Here is a 15,487-nt window from a genome sequence, read left to right on the forward strand (position 1 = left end):
CGTAAAAGAGAGAGGTTCAAGGTTTTTAAGGTTGAACCGAGGTCGAACCGGGATCGAACCGTAATGACGTCATAATTAATTTAATATAAATAAATATATTAAATTAGTATAAATAGAAAATTTAACTAAAATAATCCAATTAAATATAAATATCTATATTTTAAATGTATATTTTCATATCATAACTTTTACAAGACAAATAAGAAATATCAAATCCTAAGCAAATTTAAATATAATATCTATTTATTTATTTATTTATATATTGATTAGTTAAACTTGTAATAATAATTATTATTATATAAGAATTAGAAAGACACTCAAATAAAATAAAATAAATTATTTAATAATTTTAAATTGAAATAATTATTTAATAATTATTATATACTTAACTGTAAATTTTAATTAAAATTAGAGCAATAATAGTACCATAACATTTTATACAAGTTTTGCCACAATTTGCCATGTGAGTGGTAGAGATGTAAACTCATAATTTTTTTTTCATTATTTACACTTTACCATGTGTCAAATTATAGCAAAAAATTGTGTAAAATATTGTGATACTACATTAGTCTTAAAAGAATAATGCTAGAGATATAAATTATCTTACAAATTTTTTTACAAACTACTAATGTTATGAGTAATTATGAGTAAATAAAAATGTGATATTAATGGTGGACCTAAATGTGATACAAATTCTTTAATTAGATTGTTAATCAATGCTCTACGACACTCGTTAACATAATCCTTTATAAAAATATTGTAAAATAATGTGTGCTAGAGCATTACTCTTTTTAAAAATACTTAAAATATTTAATGCAACCAACCATACATGTCACGTCATGCTGAAGCAGATGAAAAAAACTTGAATCTAATGGCTGAAATTTTTTGCTTTTACTAAAAAATTAAATTCTTTCATCATTCCAATATTAGCCACGTGAGAGATGCATATCACATCATGCTGGCAGCCGAAAAAAATATCTCAATTGAATGGTTGAAGATTTTTTGCTTTTATTAAAAATTTAAAACCTTCCATCATTCCAATGTTAGACACGTGAGGGACTTTGGAATTCAAAACTCAAAAGAAGTAACAAAGTAACACAAGAAAGAAAGAGAACACATTGATAGCACTGATAGCGGTAGTATTCAGCGAAAAAGAGTGATCTCCATCAACGGAAAAAAGAAAGAGAAGAAAGAAAAAAAAAGAAAAGAAAAGAAAGAAGAAGAAGCAGCAGCAGACGACGGAGGCGTGATCGGCGAATGTGTTGGCAGTCTACTGGCTGCTGCTTCAACTGGGCGCAGACTCTGTTTAGTTGTGTTCTTCTACTTCCTTTTTTTTTTTTTTTTTTTGAGGAACTTGTCTTCTTCTTCTCTGGTTCTTTTTTTTTTTTTTTTCCTTACAAATCCTTTTGTTCAAGATCTGAAATTATCAGATCTCCTTCTGATCTTTGTTCTTCTTCATGTTCTTTCATTTCTTCTAGATCTGATCATAACTTCATACCAGTGTATTGGCCAAAAATCACTGGAAAAGCTGAAACAAAAGGAAACCGTCCAATCCTCAAAAACCGGTCACGGTTCACAGAACCGGGCGGTCGGACCGCGGTCCGTGCGGGTCTCTGCTTTTTTTGCATGGAACGGTTTTTCATCCTAAACAGACCATAAAGTTGAACGGTTCAAAGTTTTTTCGGTCGGACCATACGGTCCGGTTCGGGTTTCAAAACCTTGCCTATAATAGCTCGCCTTCCTATGATGATTTTTGAACATAAAATTCAATATTTTTCGAGCAGATATACTTAATTATAATTGGAATTGCTTTGGCAATAGTATCATGTGAATTCTAATAAAGGCCCAACAAAATTCTCTCGTACATAGGCACCAAGTAAACTTTTACTGTTTCCTTTTCTGTTTGAATTGAATTTATTTTTCTAAAGGACGCTGATAATTTATGGAGGAAAATAATATGCCATTCTAGTTCTGAATGAGAGCTACATACAAGAGTTCATTCCAAGTATCAGGTACACCGGCTAGGCACCAATGGCTGCAATCCATGAACCTGTGTCCAAAAATTCCATAAAATGATGGATGCCCATCTTTTCTAAGTTGCGATAGGGTTGTAACATTGAGCAAGTAGACCGGCTTCGAAATGGTGCCGAGAACTTTCTCTACCACCAGCTCTGCTGGTTCTGGACCTCCTGGATAATTTTGGCCAAGCAATGGTTGTGCTTGCCCCACGCATTGATTTGCACTTGGTTCCCCCCATAAACTTCCACTGATTCAATAAAACATACATATAATTATAGGAAGTGAGGCACTTTTTTTTTCTATGTTATGAGGATGTACAATAACTAAAAATACTAACTAATTGTATAAATAATGAATGATTTTTTTTTTTTTTTTTAATTAGGAAGCGATTTTATCTTTTAATACTAATTGATTAAGAACGAGTCTCTCCATCTTGGATGGTTACAATGTCTTTTCCCTTTACTCCAATCATTGAACTTTCAACACAATGTGGTGTAGAAATTTAGCCATTGCCGAAACTGTTAATATTATAGTCAAGTAAATTAATTCACCATTTTGTAAAAATTTAAACTTTTGGGGAATCAATAATTTATTATGATTTGATCATTATCTCCATTCTACCTCTCATTTAAAATTTAAAAAACATCTTACATGTTGGACCCCATTTATTAAGGGGAGGGTAAGAATTATGGTTAAGTAATTAAAATTAAAATTTCTTATTAACTTAAACTTTTAAGAAAATCGGTAATTTATCTTAAATCAAAGTTAGAAGTAATTTTGTCCCTTTTTGAAAATTTCTAGGGAAAAGACTAAATGCTAGAATTGCAACAAAGCAACAATAACAAAAACAGAAAGAAAATGCAAGGTACTTACTTTGAATGATCTGGAGAAACACCTTGGAAGAAGACCTTAGTTTTTGTGGGGTCGACACTGTAGTCTATCGATTTAGCCCATGTTTTCAAGGCTATCTCGAATGCAATCAAGCGATTCATATCCTTGTAAATCTTTCCCCCTGTTTGAATAAAATCCCATCTGCATTATATTCCAAAAATAATTATTCAAGAATAGGATAGAAAAGCCATAAACTTCAACATAGAGAGTTCAAGCTCAAAAATTATAAACCAAATTAAAGTAACAATAATAAGGGTTCTACATACGGTTGTTCACTTCCCGTGTGAGTCCACCAATGCCATGTATTGAAAATTGTTACGTCGATTCCATTCCATACTTGTGCACCTCCAATCGTGTCTAGGTTAAGAACACGCCCCTCACTTGTGTTTGTAATGTCAACAAGGAATGCATTGCGGTAGAACAACACTTTAACATCGTACTCCTGTGGATTATGGAATATGCATCAGTACATAGATGGTGAAGTTATGGAGGAAGTGTAGCGTCTATCTTCTAAAATATTCAAAGTCATACAAAATTTAGAAGTTTTCATACGGAACTATGATAATAATTTCTTGAAGATCGAGGTGAGATTAAGTTCTAAGCAACTTATTTATAAAATATAAAAGTTCTAAATTAATTTGTAAATGAAATAATAAATTGAAATCAGCCTTTTATTATTATTATTATTTTTTTTTTTTTGAGAATGTGAAATCAGCCTTTTGAATCTCTTCTGACATAAATAATAACATTTACTTTCGTATAAAAGATTTTTAGAAAATTGAAGGCAATAACTTGAGTAGTATATTCTATCCAAGTATATATAAAATATTGTTATGTATAAACTAGGTCGATTGTTTCTTATTCTCAAACGTTGAGCTTCTACCAGTGAAGTTGTTTAATTTAAATGGTGCGTATTAGTTAATTCATATACATCTAGATCTAGTTGTTTCTCAAAAAAAAAAAAAAGATACATCTAATTATTATTCCCAAATTTTTTATTTAATTATTAGTCACACCTAAGTTGTTATTATAACATTGTTATTCTTATATAAAGGGAAATAATACTTTATTTAAACAGTAATTTATTCATATATAGAGACAAACATCGAAAAGAGAAAAATCTATTCAATTTCAACTACAAAGAGTGTCAGGATTATATTTAATAGTAGATAGATTAATTTGTCGGCGGAGATATATATATATATATATATATATTGATAACATGTCGGCGGAGATACATGTTTCAAATTACGATTCTCCCTAACATTTCAAAGTCCAATCATCAAATTTGCCCATTGCCACGAGTTGTAATCATTGTAAGATGTGGTCTATAGTGAAGCAACATACATGTTTGGAATATGATCCCAAGATTTAACCTCAAGATGCAATTATATTCTTAGACTCTATGCCCGTTTTGAGTTTCTTGTATAGCATGCTACTTGTACTGCACAGTCTGCACTCGTATTCAAGGGTGGGACCATATCTAACATAGGGGGGCGATGGCCCCTCACAAATTTTTTAAAAATTAAAATAATAGTAGGCAAATATAAGACTCACCAATTATATATATATATATATATATATAGACTTGGCCCCACAAGAAAATAATTGGGCTCCCAACTATGACATTTCTGTGTAGCAAATTAGAAAAAATTTGTATACTCAACAGAGTTTGGAAAGATGTAAAACTTTCATATAAGATAATTTTGTAGAAATATAACTTTTGTATGCAATATATATGAGTTATGACTCACTTTAGAATTAAAAATCCAAGACATGTTTATGTGGTGCTTTGAGTTTTTCTTGAATTGTGAATCAATGTGATAGTCTAGTTTCAGTCCTCGCAAAGTAAAATCCTCCTAATCATAAACTGTTTATATAAAAACACCTCTTGTATACAGTGGTGGCTTAAGGACTTTTTTTTTTTTTTTTTTTTTTTATAGGGAGGTCAGCATTGGCGGAGCTAAGAATTTGTTGGGGTTGGGGGAGGAAAAATAACTATTAAATTAATTGCTTCAAATACAAAAGAATTATTCCATAACTCTAATTAACTAGTCATGAAATATGCCTTAATAAAGAACATAGTTAGACAAAGAATTCAAGGAACTCATAATCTCACCGTGATCGTGAATGTCGAGACGGCCCCTGTCCTCGTCAAGGTGTAGTTAGCCGTCGGTACAGCTGTATGAAGCATGCAAGTGAGTGATTGCCATTGGTTCAAACTTAACGAGTCACCCACAAACATTAGGCTTTTCCCTCTAAGTCTTGACAACAAATCTCCACCATTGAATCTACATTGAACAAATTAAGCAGAGTCCGATTAAGATATTCATGATTAGCACGCACGCAAACACATATATATTTGTGTGTGAGAGATGTGAAAAATAGAGAAACAGATACTCAAAAGAAAGAACAATCACATGGCACAAAGAATTACTAGTATTGGTAATTTTCCCATGTACGTCCATGGAGTTGTTGCGTTTTTAGTATGTCAAGGAGAAAAATATAACAGCCACCGTATATTACAGCTCTGCAATACAAATAAATATCCTAAAATAACTGGACTAAAATGTGCCAAAACATGGGCAGACCGGTCCATGGATTAAGCATAAAAAATTCTCCCATTTAAAACCTAAAGCTTTTAAGTCGAGTCAGGTCACAAACAAGATTGAACACAAATTAAGCTCCACATAGCCCAATAATTTTATCCTCTGCTTATACTATCATCCACGCCCATCTTATAGGAAATTTGGAATTTTTTAAAGTATTTTTTTGGGCCTTTTTAGTGCCTCTTTCTATCATCCGCCAAATAGGTAAATGTAAATAATTTCCATATTAAACATGGGACAAAACGGGCTTCTGCCCTTTTTGGGAAAATTATATAAGAAAATGTCTCCCTTCCCAAACTAAATAGGAAAAAGCCTTTATTTTAAAACTCGATTTTTGATAAATCAAGTTAAAAAAAAAAAAAAATTCCTGAAGCCCTATAGTAGCGTTTTAAGGAACCTATAGTGACGTTTTTTAACTCGATTTCAAAAAAATCAATTATAAGTAAAAAACAAATGCCACTATAGGTCAATTTCATTGCCTATAACTCGATTTCATTGAAGTCGAGTTAAAAAACATCACTATAGGTCCTTAAAACGTCACTATAGGCTCCTTAAAAACGCTACTATAAGGCCTAACTCGATTTATTAAAAATCGAGTTTTAAAAGAGGAGCATTTCCCTATTTAGTTTGGGAAGGGGGACATTTCCCTATATAATTTGCCCGAAAAGGGCAGAAGCCCATTTTGTCCATTAAACATGTGTTTGGCTCCAAATTAAAAAGTTAGCATATTTTAATATTCAGCTTATTTTTTCTACTATTTATGGGTCTCACTGCACTTTTTGATACTATTTATGAGTCTCACTGTACTATTTTAGTTAATTTTTACCTTTATCTATAATACTTTCAACAAATAGTTTTCAGTTTTAGCAAAATAAACGGATCCCAAATAGACCCTAAAAGAGGTTAGGTGACCGATCGGCGGATTTGCAATTTGCTTATATGCTTCCATAAGATGTCATTGTCCCATATAGCAATCAATATAGAGGCAAAAGCCATAAGATGTCAAGAAATTAAAAGTGGCGCCAAATTTACCATAGCAACAAAATATTTGAACCAACAAAAAATGTTGGAAAATTTTCTAACAGTAATCTTAATCCATTCATCCGATAATATTGCAAAACAGATTGTTATCCAAAAAGAACAAAGTAAACCAAACCAATTTTTATGAACAAATAATCATCCATATATGGACATCTCTTGTAAAATTAAATTGGATTGGATATAAACTATAAAGCAAGCAAACCTTTAAAATATGTGAAAAGAAAAAGATATATAGAAAAGGGTATGTACCTTGGTAAGTTGCAGCCAGTGGGTTGCCATCTATATTTGAGATAATCTGTGTCTGGACGACCATTCTTTTGGCAATCGAATTGCTTCTCAATGAATGTGCAGCTTGATGCATTGTAAAGAGGGTACGATGTATCGAAAACCCAATTCCCTTGGTAAAGGTCACAGCCACTCTCTACAGCTTGTTCCACCTTGTAAGAATGCTCACTGTGTACATGGTGCAAAAGAGAAAGTAGTAGAAATGCAACAGAAATAGAAAAAGCTCCCATGACCATGAGGGAGAATTTGTTGTTTTTGTTGTTCAGGGTTAGTCGGTGAAACTCACAATGTATGTGATTTTGAATAGAAGCAATGTGTATGGATTATAAAATATTAAATATATAGTAATTATTTAGAAGATTATAAATGTAAAAAAAAAAAAAGGTAATAATTTCAAAAAAGAAAGGTTGTCCCAAATTACAAGTCAATAATTTTGTTTCAAGTTTTAACCCAAATCGTAATTAGATACTAAAAATAAATAATTATTTTGTGCACCATAAATGACTAATTACCATATTATGAATCTTCAAAGGACATTCCAAATTTTCATAATAATTTAGTTGCGCACATTTTATCCCAAGTTGTAAAAAAAGGTTTTTGCTATGTGACTCATTTTTTGGAAATGAAATATAATATTTCTCACTTTCTATATATAATATAATAAAAAAAATACTATTCATTACCTTTCATCTTATAACAAATTAAAATGAAGATCAAGGAGATCACAAGATGAGCTTTTTAAAGTAGATGCATCCGAGGTGTGATTCTCTAAACCCTAATTTGAAAATTCAAAAGTGCACATATTCTAGGAACATAGAAGTAGATTTTGGTTCCGTATTTTGTTGCACATAATTTGTATAAGATGAAAATATTTTTCCAATAATATATATATATAGAGAGAGAGAGTTGCACATAATTTGTATAAGATGAAAATATTTTTCCAATAATATATATATATATATATATAGAGAGAGAGAGAGAGAGAGAGAGAGAGAGAGAGAGAGAGATAGATGTAAAAAAGGGTTTTGCTATGTGACTCATTTTTTGGAAATGAAATATAATATTCCTCACTTTCTATATATAATATAATATATAAAAAATTATTCATTACCTTCCATCTTATAACAAATTAAAATGAAGATCAAGGAGATCTCAAGATGAGCTTTTTAAAGTAGATGCATCAAAGGTGTGATTCTCTAAACCCTAATTTGAAAATTCATAAGTGCACGTATTCTAGGAATATAGAAATAGATTTTGGTTCTGTTTTCCGTTGCACATAATTTGTATAAGATGAAAATATTTTTTCAATAATATATATATATATATATATATATGAGTAATGCTACAGACACCAACTATTCTACAAACATTTTACAAACTACTGATGTGGCAAGCTCCACGTCAGCTTTTTAAAAACTAAAATGCCACATAAGATATCAACAAATTCTAATTAAAATAACCAAAAAAAAAAACCCAAATCAACTCTAGGGTGTGCTTCTTGAGTTTTCTGCCTTATCGGTGCCTCCCAGCCTCCCTCATCGGTGCCACTTGTGTCCTTGCCTCACGACGAACGACGGACGGTAGACTATTCCCTCCTTGCCTCACGACGGACAGACGACACCTCCCTCCTTGCCTCATCAGTGCTAACAAACTCCTAAACACAAAACATTTTGATGAAAAACCCCAGCCTGAAGCTTCTCGCGGCCAAAACACAAAACTCCTAAACAAAATGTTTTTATTTTTAGGCTAGAAATAGTGTAGCCTTTTTCTTTCTCATTTCCTATTTTCCATTGAGCTGATATTTAGTTAAGCCATTAGGTCTACACCTGGTTTGCCTTTCACTGCATTAGAATGTAGTGGCATTCTCACACACAATAATCGTTGTTGCAAGAGATGCAATTTGCTGCTGATTTTCTTTAGAGTTGTTATGTTTGGCTGCAATTTGCACACCAACCTTGTGTTTTATGAGAGAATTAAAGGTGTGTTAATTTTTCTGAGATATTCTACTAATTAAGAAAGTTGTTGCTTAATATATGAAATTAAATACAAAATCAGAGAAGCAGCGTTGTGAGTTATGCCAGAATTCTGATTTGGGGTTTCGTCGCGAGGCAGAGAAGCAGAGAAGTTTGAGGTGAGCAGCGGTGAGCGCCATCATTCCGTCCTGAGGCAGAGAGGTTTGAGGCCAGGGTTTTAGAACTCTTGGTTTTCTTTTAGATGGTGTCTGATACGTTTGTTTAGGAATAATTCTGTTTTGGGTTTGTTTTTTGTTTTGTCTAATACATTTGTTTAGGATTAATTCTGTCATGGGTTTCTTTTTTGTTATTTAATTAGAATTTATTAATATTTGATGTGGCATTTTAGTTTTTAGAAAGCTAATGTGGAGGTTGCCACATCAGCCGTTTGTAAAATATTTGTAAAATAGTTTGTATCTGTAGCATTACTCTATATATATACAGTGGCGGTTTCAGAAATTTTGTTTAGGGTGTTCCTTAGAAAGCATAAATTACACAATCTTATTTCTTTTTAACCTTTAGGTAATTAGGTTTGATTCAATGTTATTAATTCCATTATGTTCCTGCCATAACGGCCAGAAAATACTGTGCCGATAAACAAACCAGAATAGTAACCCACCCTATTCCACTTCGGAAAAAATTTCAAGTCATTCCAGTCTATTTTGGGTTTTTCAGTAAATACTAGCCGAAATTCAAGATTTGGCCTGCATGAATTTTGTTCTTAAAAAAAAAAAAATTGTTCTTAAAACCAAAACAAATTTGCATTCTATAAACCAAAAAATCTCAAGGAAAAAAATGAAATGAAATGAACAAAGATACCTGTACAGCTAAAAAAAATCGTATTGAAAAATTTGAGACTCAAAACTTGAGAAGAGGCACTGCCGCACTAGTATTGTTAGAAGACACAAAAGTTACGAACAATAAGGAAGGCAAAACGTAGATGTAAAAGTGTAGATAAAAATGTGATAAAATTTAAAAGTATGAAGTGTAAAAATGGGAAGACATAGGACGTGTGTAGTTAAGAATAAACAAGAAAAAATAATTATAAATGAGAAGTAAGTAATATATGTCTAGTGAGGAAAAATAATACTACAATAGAAAATAATAAAAGGTTAAAAATTGTATTGTATTGGGCAATGTGCTTAGTTGAAGGAATCAAGCCACTGTCCAGCCTATAGTAGTTTTATTATAATTTTTTTTTTCAAATTTTAGTTCAATTTACCATTTTGCTTGAAAGACCCTAATATATTGTTAAATTGCTCAAATTATGGACCAAAATTTAATTTTATTGGCATAAAAAAAAAAATTCAGGGTGGTCCTAAAAAATTTTTAAAGGAAAGGTGGCGCCGCCACTATATATATATATATAGAGAGAGAGAGAGAGTTTGTTTTAAGAGACTAGTAGCCAACGATAATTTTCGAAGAATTCTTATATTCAGAGCTATTACATGACTTGAATAGCTTTTATGTTTTTTTTTTTTTTTTTTTTAATGAATAACTATTTCTTATTTGAAATGTTAACGTGTATTAGGGTATGTGGGCTTTAGGCCCACCTTGTTTACTTGTGCTGCACACTCTGCCTCCTATATAAAGGTACTCATGTATATTTTATTACTTAAGAAATACAATAAACTTATTCAGTATTTCCAACATGGCATCAGAGCCACTGCTCTAATTTTCTTGTGTTTTGCAGTCTTGTTTTGTTTGTATTTTCTGCTGCCTCAACTTCTGTGGTTAGTAAACCCTTTCAATGCCCTCTCTCAACTACTCTGCCGCCGTCAGAAGTCCTCAAGGTTGAATCTCCGCTGCCAGAAGCTCCTCCATCGCCAAAACCACTTCCATCATCGGATCTGTCACCTCTAACCTCCAATTAGGATATAAGACATATCGCCATGTAGCTTTTCAATCCCTCTACACAATGCCGCTGGAAACATTCTTATCTAACCATTGACATGCCGCCACACGCAAGTCAAAGTTTCGGAAAATCTTCCACGTGCCACCAAGGTTGCTCCGATCTTGTTGCCGCCGACCCCATCGGAATCGAATTTCTCCAATCTACATCTTCAAAAAAGAATTGGCTTCATCGGATAGCCCACACGCCGCCCAAAACTTCGGCGAAGTTGATCCATGCGCCACTAGGTTACCTGCTGACGTCATCACTGCCACGTCAGCCTTAGCTAACGTCACCTGCTTACGTCAGCATACGGAACTATGATAATAATTTCTTGAAGATCGAGGTGAGATTAAGTTCTAAGCAACTTATTTATAAAATATAAAAGTTCTAAATTAATTTGTAAATGAAATAATAAATTGAAATCAGCCTTTTATTATTATTATTATTTTTTTTTTTTGAGAATGTGAAATCAGCCTTTTGAATCTCTTCTGACATAAATAATAACATTTACTTTCGTATAAAAGATTTTTAGAAAATTGAAGGCAATAACTTGAGTAGTATATTCTATCCAAGTATATATAAAATATTGTTATGTATAAACTAGGTCGATTGTTTCTTATTCTCAAACGTTGAGCTTCTACCAGTGAAGTTGTTTAATTTAAATGGTGCGTATTAGTTAATTCATATACATCTAGATCTAGTTGTTTCTCAAAAAAAAAAAAAAGATACATCTAATTATTATTCCCAAATTTTTTATTTAATTATTAGTCACACCTAAGTTGTTATTATAACATTGTTATTCTTATATAAAGGGAAATAATACTTTATTTAAACAGTAATTTATTCATATATAGAGACAAACATCGAAAAGAGAAAAATCTATTCAATTTCAACTACAAAGAGTGTCAGGATTATATTTAATAGTAGATAGATTAATTTGTCGGCGGAGATATATATATATATATATATATTGATAACATGTCGGCGGAGATACATGTTTCAAATTACGATTCTCCCTAACATTTCAAAGTCCAATCATCAAATTTGCCCATTGCCACGAGTTGTAATCATTGTAAGATGTGGTCTATAGTGAAGCAACATACATGTTTGGAATATGATCCCAAGATTTAACCTCAAGATGCAATTATATTCTTAGACTCTATGCCCGTTTTGAGTTTCTTGTATAGCATGCTACTTGTACTGCACAGTCTGCACTCGTATTCAAGGGTGGGACCATATCTAACATAGGGGGGCGATGGCCCTCACAAATTTTTTAAAAATTAAAATAATAGTAGGCAAATATAAGACTCACCAATTATATATATATATATATATATATAGACTTGGCCCCACAAGAAAATAATTGGGCTCCCAACTATGACATTTCTGTGTAGCAAATTAGAAAAAATTTGTATACTCAACAGAGTTTGGAAAGATGTAAAACTTTCATATAAGATAATTTTGTAGAAATATAACTTTTGTATGCAATATATATGAGTTATGACTCACTTTAGAATTAAAAATCCAAGACATGTTTATGTGGTGCTTTGAGTTTTTCTTGAATTGTGAATCAATGTGATAGTCTAGTTTCAGTCCTCGCAAAGTAAAATCCTCCTAATCATAAACTGTTTATATAAAAACACCTCTTGTATACAGTGGTGGCTTAAGGACTTTTTTTTTTTTTTTTTTTTTTATAGGGAGGTCAGCATTGGCGGAGCTAAGAATTTGTTGGGGTTGGGGGAGGAAAAATAACTATTAAATTAATTGCTTCAAATACAAAAGAATTATTCCATAACTCTAATTAACTAGTCATGAAATATGCCTTAATAAAGAACATAGTTAGACAAAGAATTCAAGGAACTCATAATCTCACCGTGATCGTGAATGTCGAGACGGCCCCTGTCCTCGTCAAGGTGTAGTTAGCCGTCGGTACAGCTGTATGAAGCATGCAAGTGAGTGATTGCCATTGGTTCAAACTTAACGAGTCACCCACAAACATTAGGCTTTTCCCTCTAAGTCTTGACAACAAATCTCCACCATTGAATCTACATTGAACAAATTAAGCAGAGTCCGATTAAGATATTCATGATTAGCACGCACGCAAACACATATATATTTGTGTGTGAGAGATGTGAAAAATAGAGAAACAGATACTCAAAAGAAAGAACAATCACATGGCACAAAGAATTACTAGTATTGGTAATTTTCCCATGTACGTCCATGGAGTTGTTGCGTTTTTAGTATGTCAAGGAGAAAAATATAACAGCCACCGTATATTACAGCTCTGCAATACAAATAAATATCCTAAAATAACTGGACTAAAATGTGCCAAAACATGGGCAGACCGGTCCATGGATTAAGCATAAAAATTCTCCCATTTAAAACCTAAAGCTTTTAAGTCGAGTCAGGTCACAAACAAGATTGAACACAAATTAAGCTCCACATAGCCCAATAATTTTATCCTCTGCTTATACTATCATCCACGCCCATCTTATAGGAAATTTGGAATTTTTTAAAGTATTTTTTTGGGCCTTTTTAGTGCCTCTTTCTATCATCCGCCAAATAGGTAAATGTAAATAATTTCCATATTAAACATGGGACAAAACGGGCTTCTGCCCTTTTTGGGAAAATTATATAAGAAAATGTCTCCCTTCCCAAACTAAATAGGAAAAAGCCTTTATTTTAAAACTCGATTTTTGATAAATCAAGTTAAAAAAAAAAAAAATTCCTGAAGCCCTATAGTAGCGTTTTAAGGAACCTATAGTGACGTTTTTTAACTCGATTTCAAAAAAATCAATTATAAGTAAAAAACAAATGCCACTATAGGTCAATTTCATTGCCTATAACTCGATTTCATTGAAGTCGAGTTAAAAAACATCACTATAGGTCCTTAAAACGTCACTATAGGCTCCTTAAAAACGCTACTATAAGGCCTAACTCGATTTATTAAAAATCGAGTTTTAAAAGAGGAGCATTTCCCTATTTAGTTTGGGAAGGGGGACATTTCCCTATATAATTTGCCCGAAAAGGGCAGAAGCCCATTTTGTCCATTAAACATGTGTTTGGCTCCAAATTAAAAAGTTAGCATATTTTAATATTCAGCTTATTTTTTCTACTATTTATGGGTCTCACTGCACTTTTTGATACTATTTATGAGTCTCACTGTACTATTTTAGTTAATTTTTACCTTTATCTATAATACTTTCAACAAATAGTTTTCAGTTTTAGCAAAATAAACGGATCCCAAATAGACCCTAAAAGAGGTTAGGTGACCGATCGGCGGATTTGCAATTTGCTTATATGCTTCCATAAGATGTCATTGTCCCATATAGCAATCAATATAGAGGCAAAAGCCATAAGATGTCAAGAAATTAAAAGTGGCGCCAAATTTACCATAGCAACAAAATATTTGAACCAACAAAAAATGTTGGAAAATTTTCTAACAGTAATCTTAATCCATTCATCCGATAATATTGCAAAACAGATTGTTATCCAAAAAGAACAAAGTAAACCAAACCAATTTTTATGAACAAATAATCATCCATATATGGACATCTCTTGTAAAATTAAATTGGATTGGATATAAACTATAAAGCAAGCAAACCTTTAAAATATGTGAAAAGAAAAAGATATATAGAAAAGGGTATGTACCTTGGTAAGTTGCAGCCAGTGGGTTGCCATCTATATTTGAGATAATCTGTGTCTGGACGACCATTCTTTTGGCAATCGAATTGCTTCTCAATGAATGTGCAGCTTGATGCATTGTAAAGAGGGTACGATGTATCGAAAACCCAATTCCCTTGGTAAAGGTCACAGCCACTCTCTACAGCTTGTTCCACCTTGTAAGAATGCTCACTGTGTACATGGTGCAAAAGAGAAAGTAGTAGAAATGCAACAGAAATAGAAAAAGCTCCCATGACCATGAGGGAGAATTTGTTGTTTTTGTTGTTCAGGGTTAGTCGGTGAAACTCACAATGTATGTGATTTTGAATAGAAGCAATGTGTATGGATTATAAAATATTAAATATATAGTAATTATTTAGAAGATTATAAATGTAAAAAAAAAAAAGGTAATAATTTCAAAAAAGAAAGGTTGTCCCAAATTACAAGTCAATAATTTTGTTTCAAGTTTTAACCCAAATCGTAATTAGATACTAAAAATAAATAATTATTTTGTGCACCATAAATGACTAATTACCATATTATGAATCTTCAAAGGACATTCCAAATTTTCATAATAATTTAGTTGCGCACATTTTATCCCAAGTTGTAAAAAAAGGTTTTTGCTATGTGACTCATTTTTTGGAAATGAAATATAATATTTCTCACTTTCTATATATAATATAATAAAAAAAATACTATTCATTACCTTTCATCTTATAACAAATTAAAATGAAGATCAAGGAGATCACAAGATGAGCTTTTTAAAGTAGATGCATCCGAGGTGTGATTCTCTAAACCCTAATTTGAAAATTCAAAAGTGCACATATTCTAGGAACATAGAAGTAGATTTTGGTTCCGTATTTTGTTGCACATAATTTGTATAAGATGAAAATATTTTTCCAATAATATATATATATAGAGAGAGAGAGTTGCACATAATTTGTATAAGATGAAAATATTTTTCCAATAATATATATATATATATATATAGAGAGAGAGAGAGAGAGAGAGAGAGAGAGAGAGAGAGAGATAGATGTAAAAAAGGGTTTTGCTATGTGACTCATTTTTTGGAA

At 31.9% G+C, this 15,487-nt stretch overlaps 2 protein-coding genes across 2 annotated transcripts; both read right to left on the reverse strand.

Moving 5' to 3' along the window:
- Window positions 1-1,965: 1,965 nt before the first annotated feature.
- LOC112017899 (protein trichome birefringence-like 43) lies at window positions 1,966-7,077 on the reverse strand. Its single transcript, XM_024050354.2, has 5 exons — window positions 6,810-7,077; window positions 5,030-5,201; window positions 3,177-3,352; window positions 2,893-3,051; window positions 1,966-2,266 (listed from the first exon to the last, which is right to left on the reverse strand). The coding sequence occupies exons 1-5, from the start codon at window positions 7,073-7,075 to the stop codon at window positions 1,966-1,968; spliced, it is 1,074 nt and encodes a 357-aa protein (XP_023906122.2). The 5' UTR covers window positions 7,076-7,077.
- A 5,535-nt stretch (window positions 7,078-12,612) lies between these two features.
- LOC136063566 (protein trichome birefringence-like 43) lies at window positions 12,613-14,668 on the reverse strand. Its single transcript, XM_065764164.1, has 2 exons — window positions 14,403-14,668; window positions 12,613-12,796 (listed from the first exon to the last, which is right to left on the reverse strand). Exons 1-2 carry the CDS (start codon window positions 14,666-14,668, stop codon window positions 12,613-12,615), a joined length of 450 nt encoding a protein of 149 aa, XP_065620236.1.
- Between the last annotated feature and the right edge of the window lie 819 nt (window positions 14,669-15,487).

This window comes from Quercus suber, unplaced genomic scaffold (assembly GCF_002906115.3).
Source record: "Quercus suber isolate HL8 unplaced genomic scaffold, Cork oak 2.0 scaffold_543, whole genome shotgun sequence".
In the NCBI taxonomy this organism is placed as follows: domain Eukaryota; kingdom Viridiplantae; phylum Streptophyta; class Magnoliopsida; order Fagales; family Fagaceae; genus Quercus; species Quercus suber.

Coding starts and splice junctions, on each gene's coding strand:
- LOC112017899 (XM_024050354.2), bottom strand. CDS start 7,075: ATGGGAGCTTTTTCTATTTCTGTTGCATTTCTACTACTTTCTCTTTTG. Junction 3,052..3,176: donor CACACGGGAAGTGAACAACC/GTATGTAGAACC, acceptor AATATAATGCAG/ATGGGATTTTATTCAAACAG. Junction 2,267..2,892: donor GTTTCTCCAGATCATTCAAA/GTAAGTACCTTG, acceptor TTATTGAATCAG/TGGAAGTTTATGGGGGGAAC.
- LOC136063566 (XM_065764164.1), bottom strand. CDS start 14,668: ATGGGAGCTTTTTCTATTTCTGTTGCATTTCTACTACTTTCTCTTTTG. Junction 12,797..14,402: donor ACTGGCTGCAACTTACCAAG/GTACATACCCTT, acceptor TGTTCAATGTAG/ATTCAATGGTGGAGATTTGT.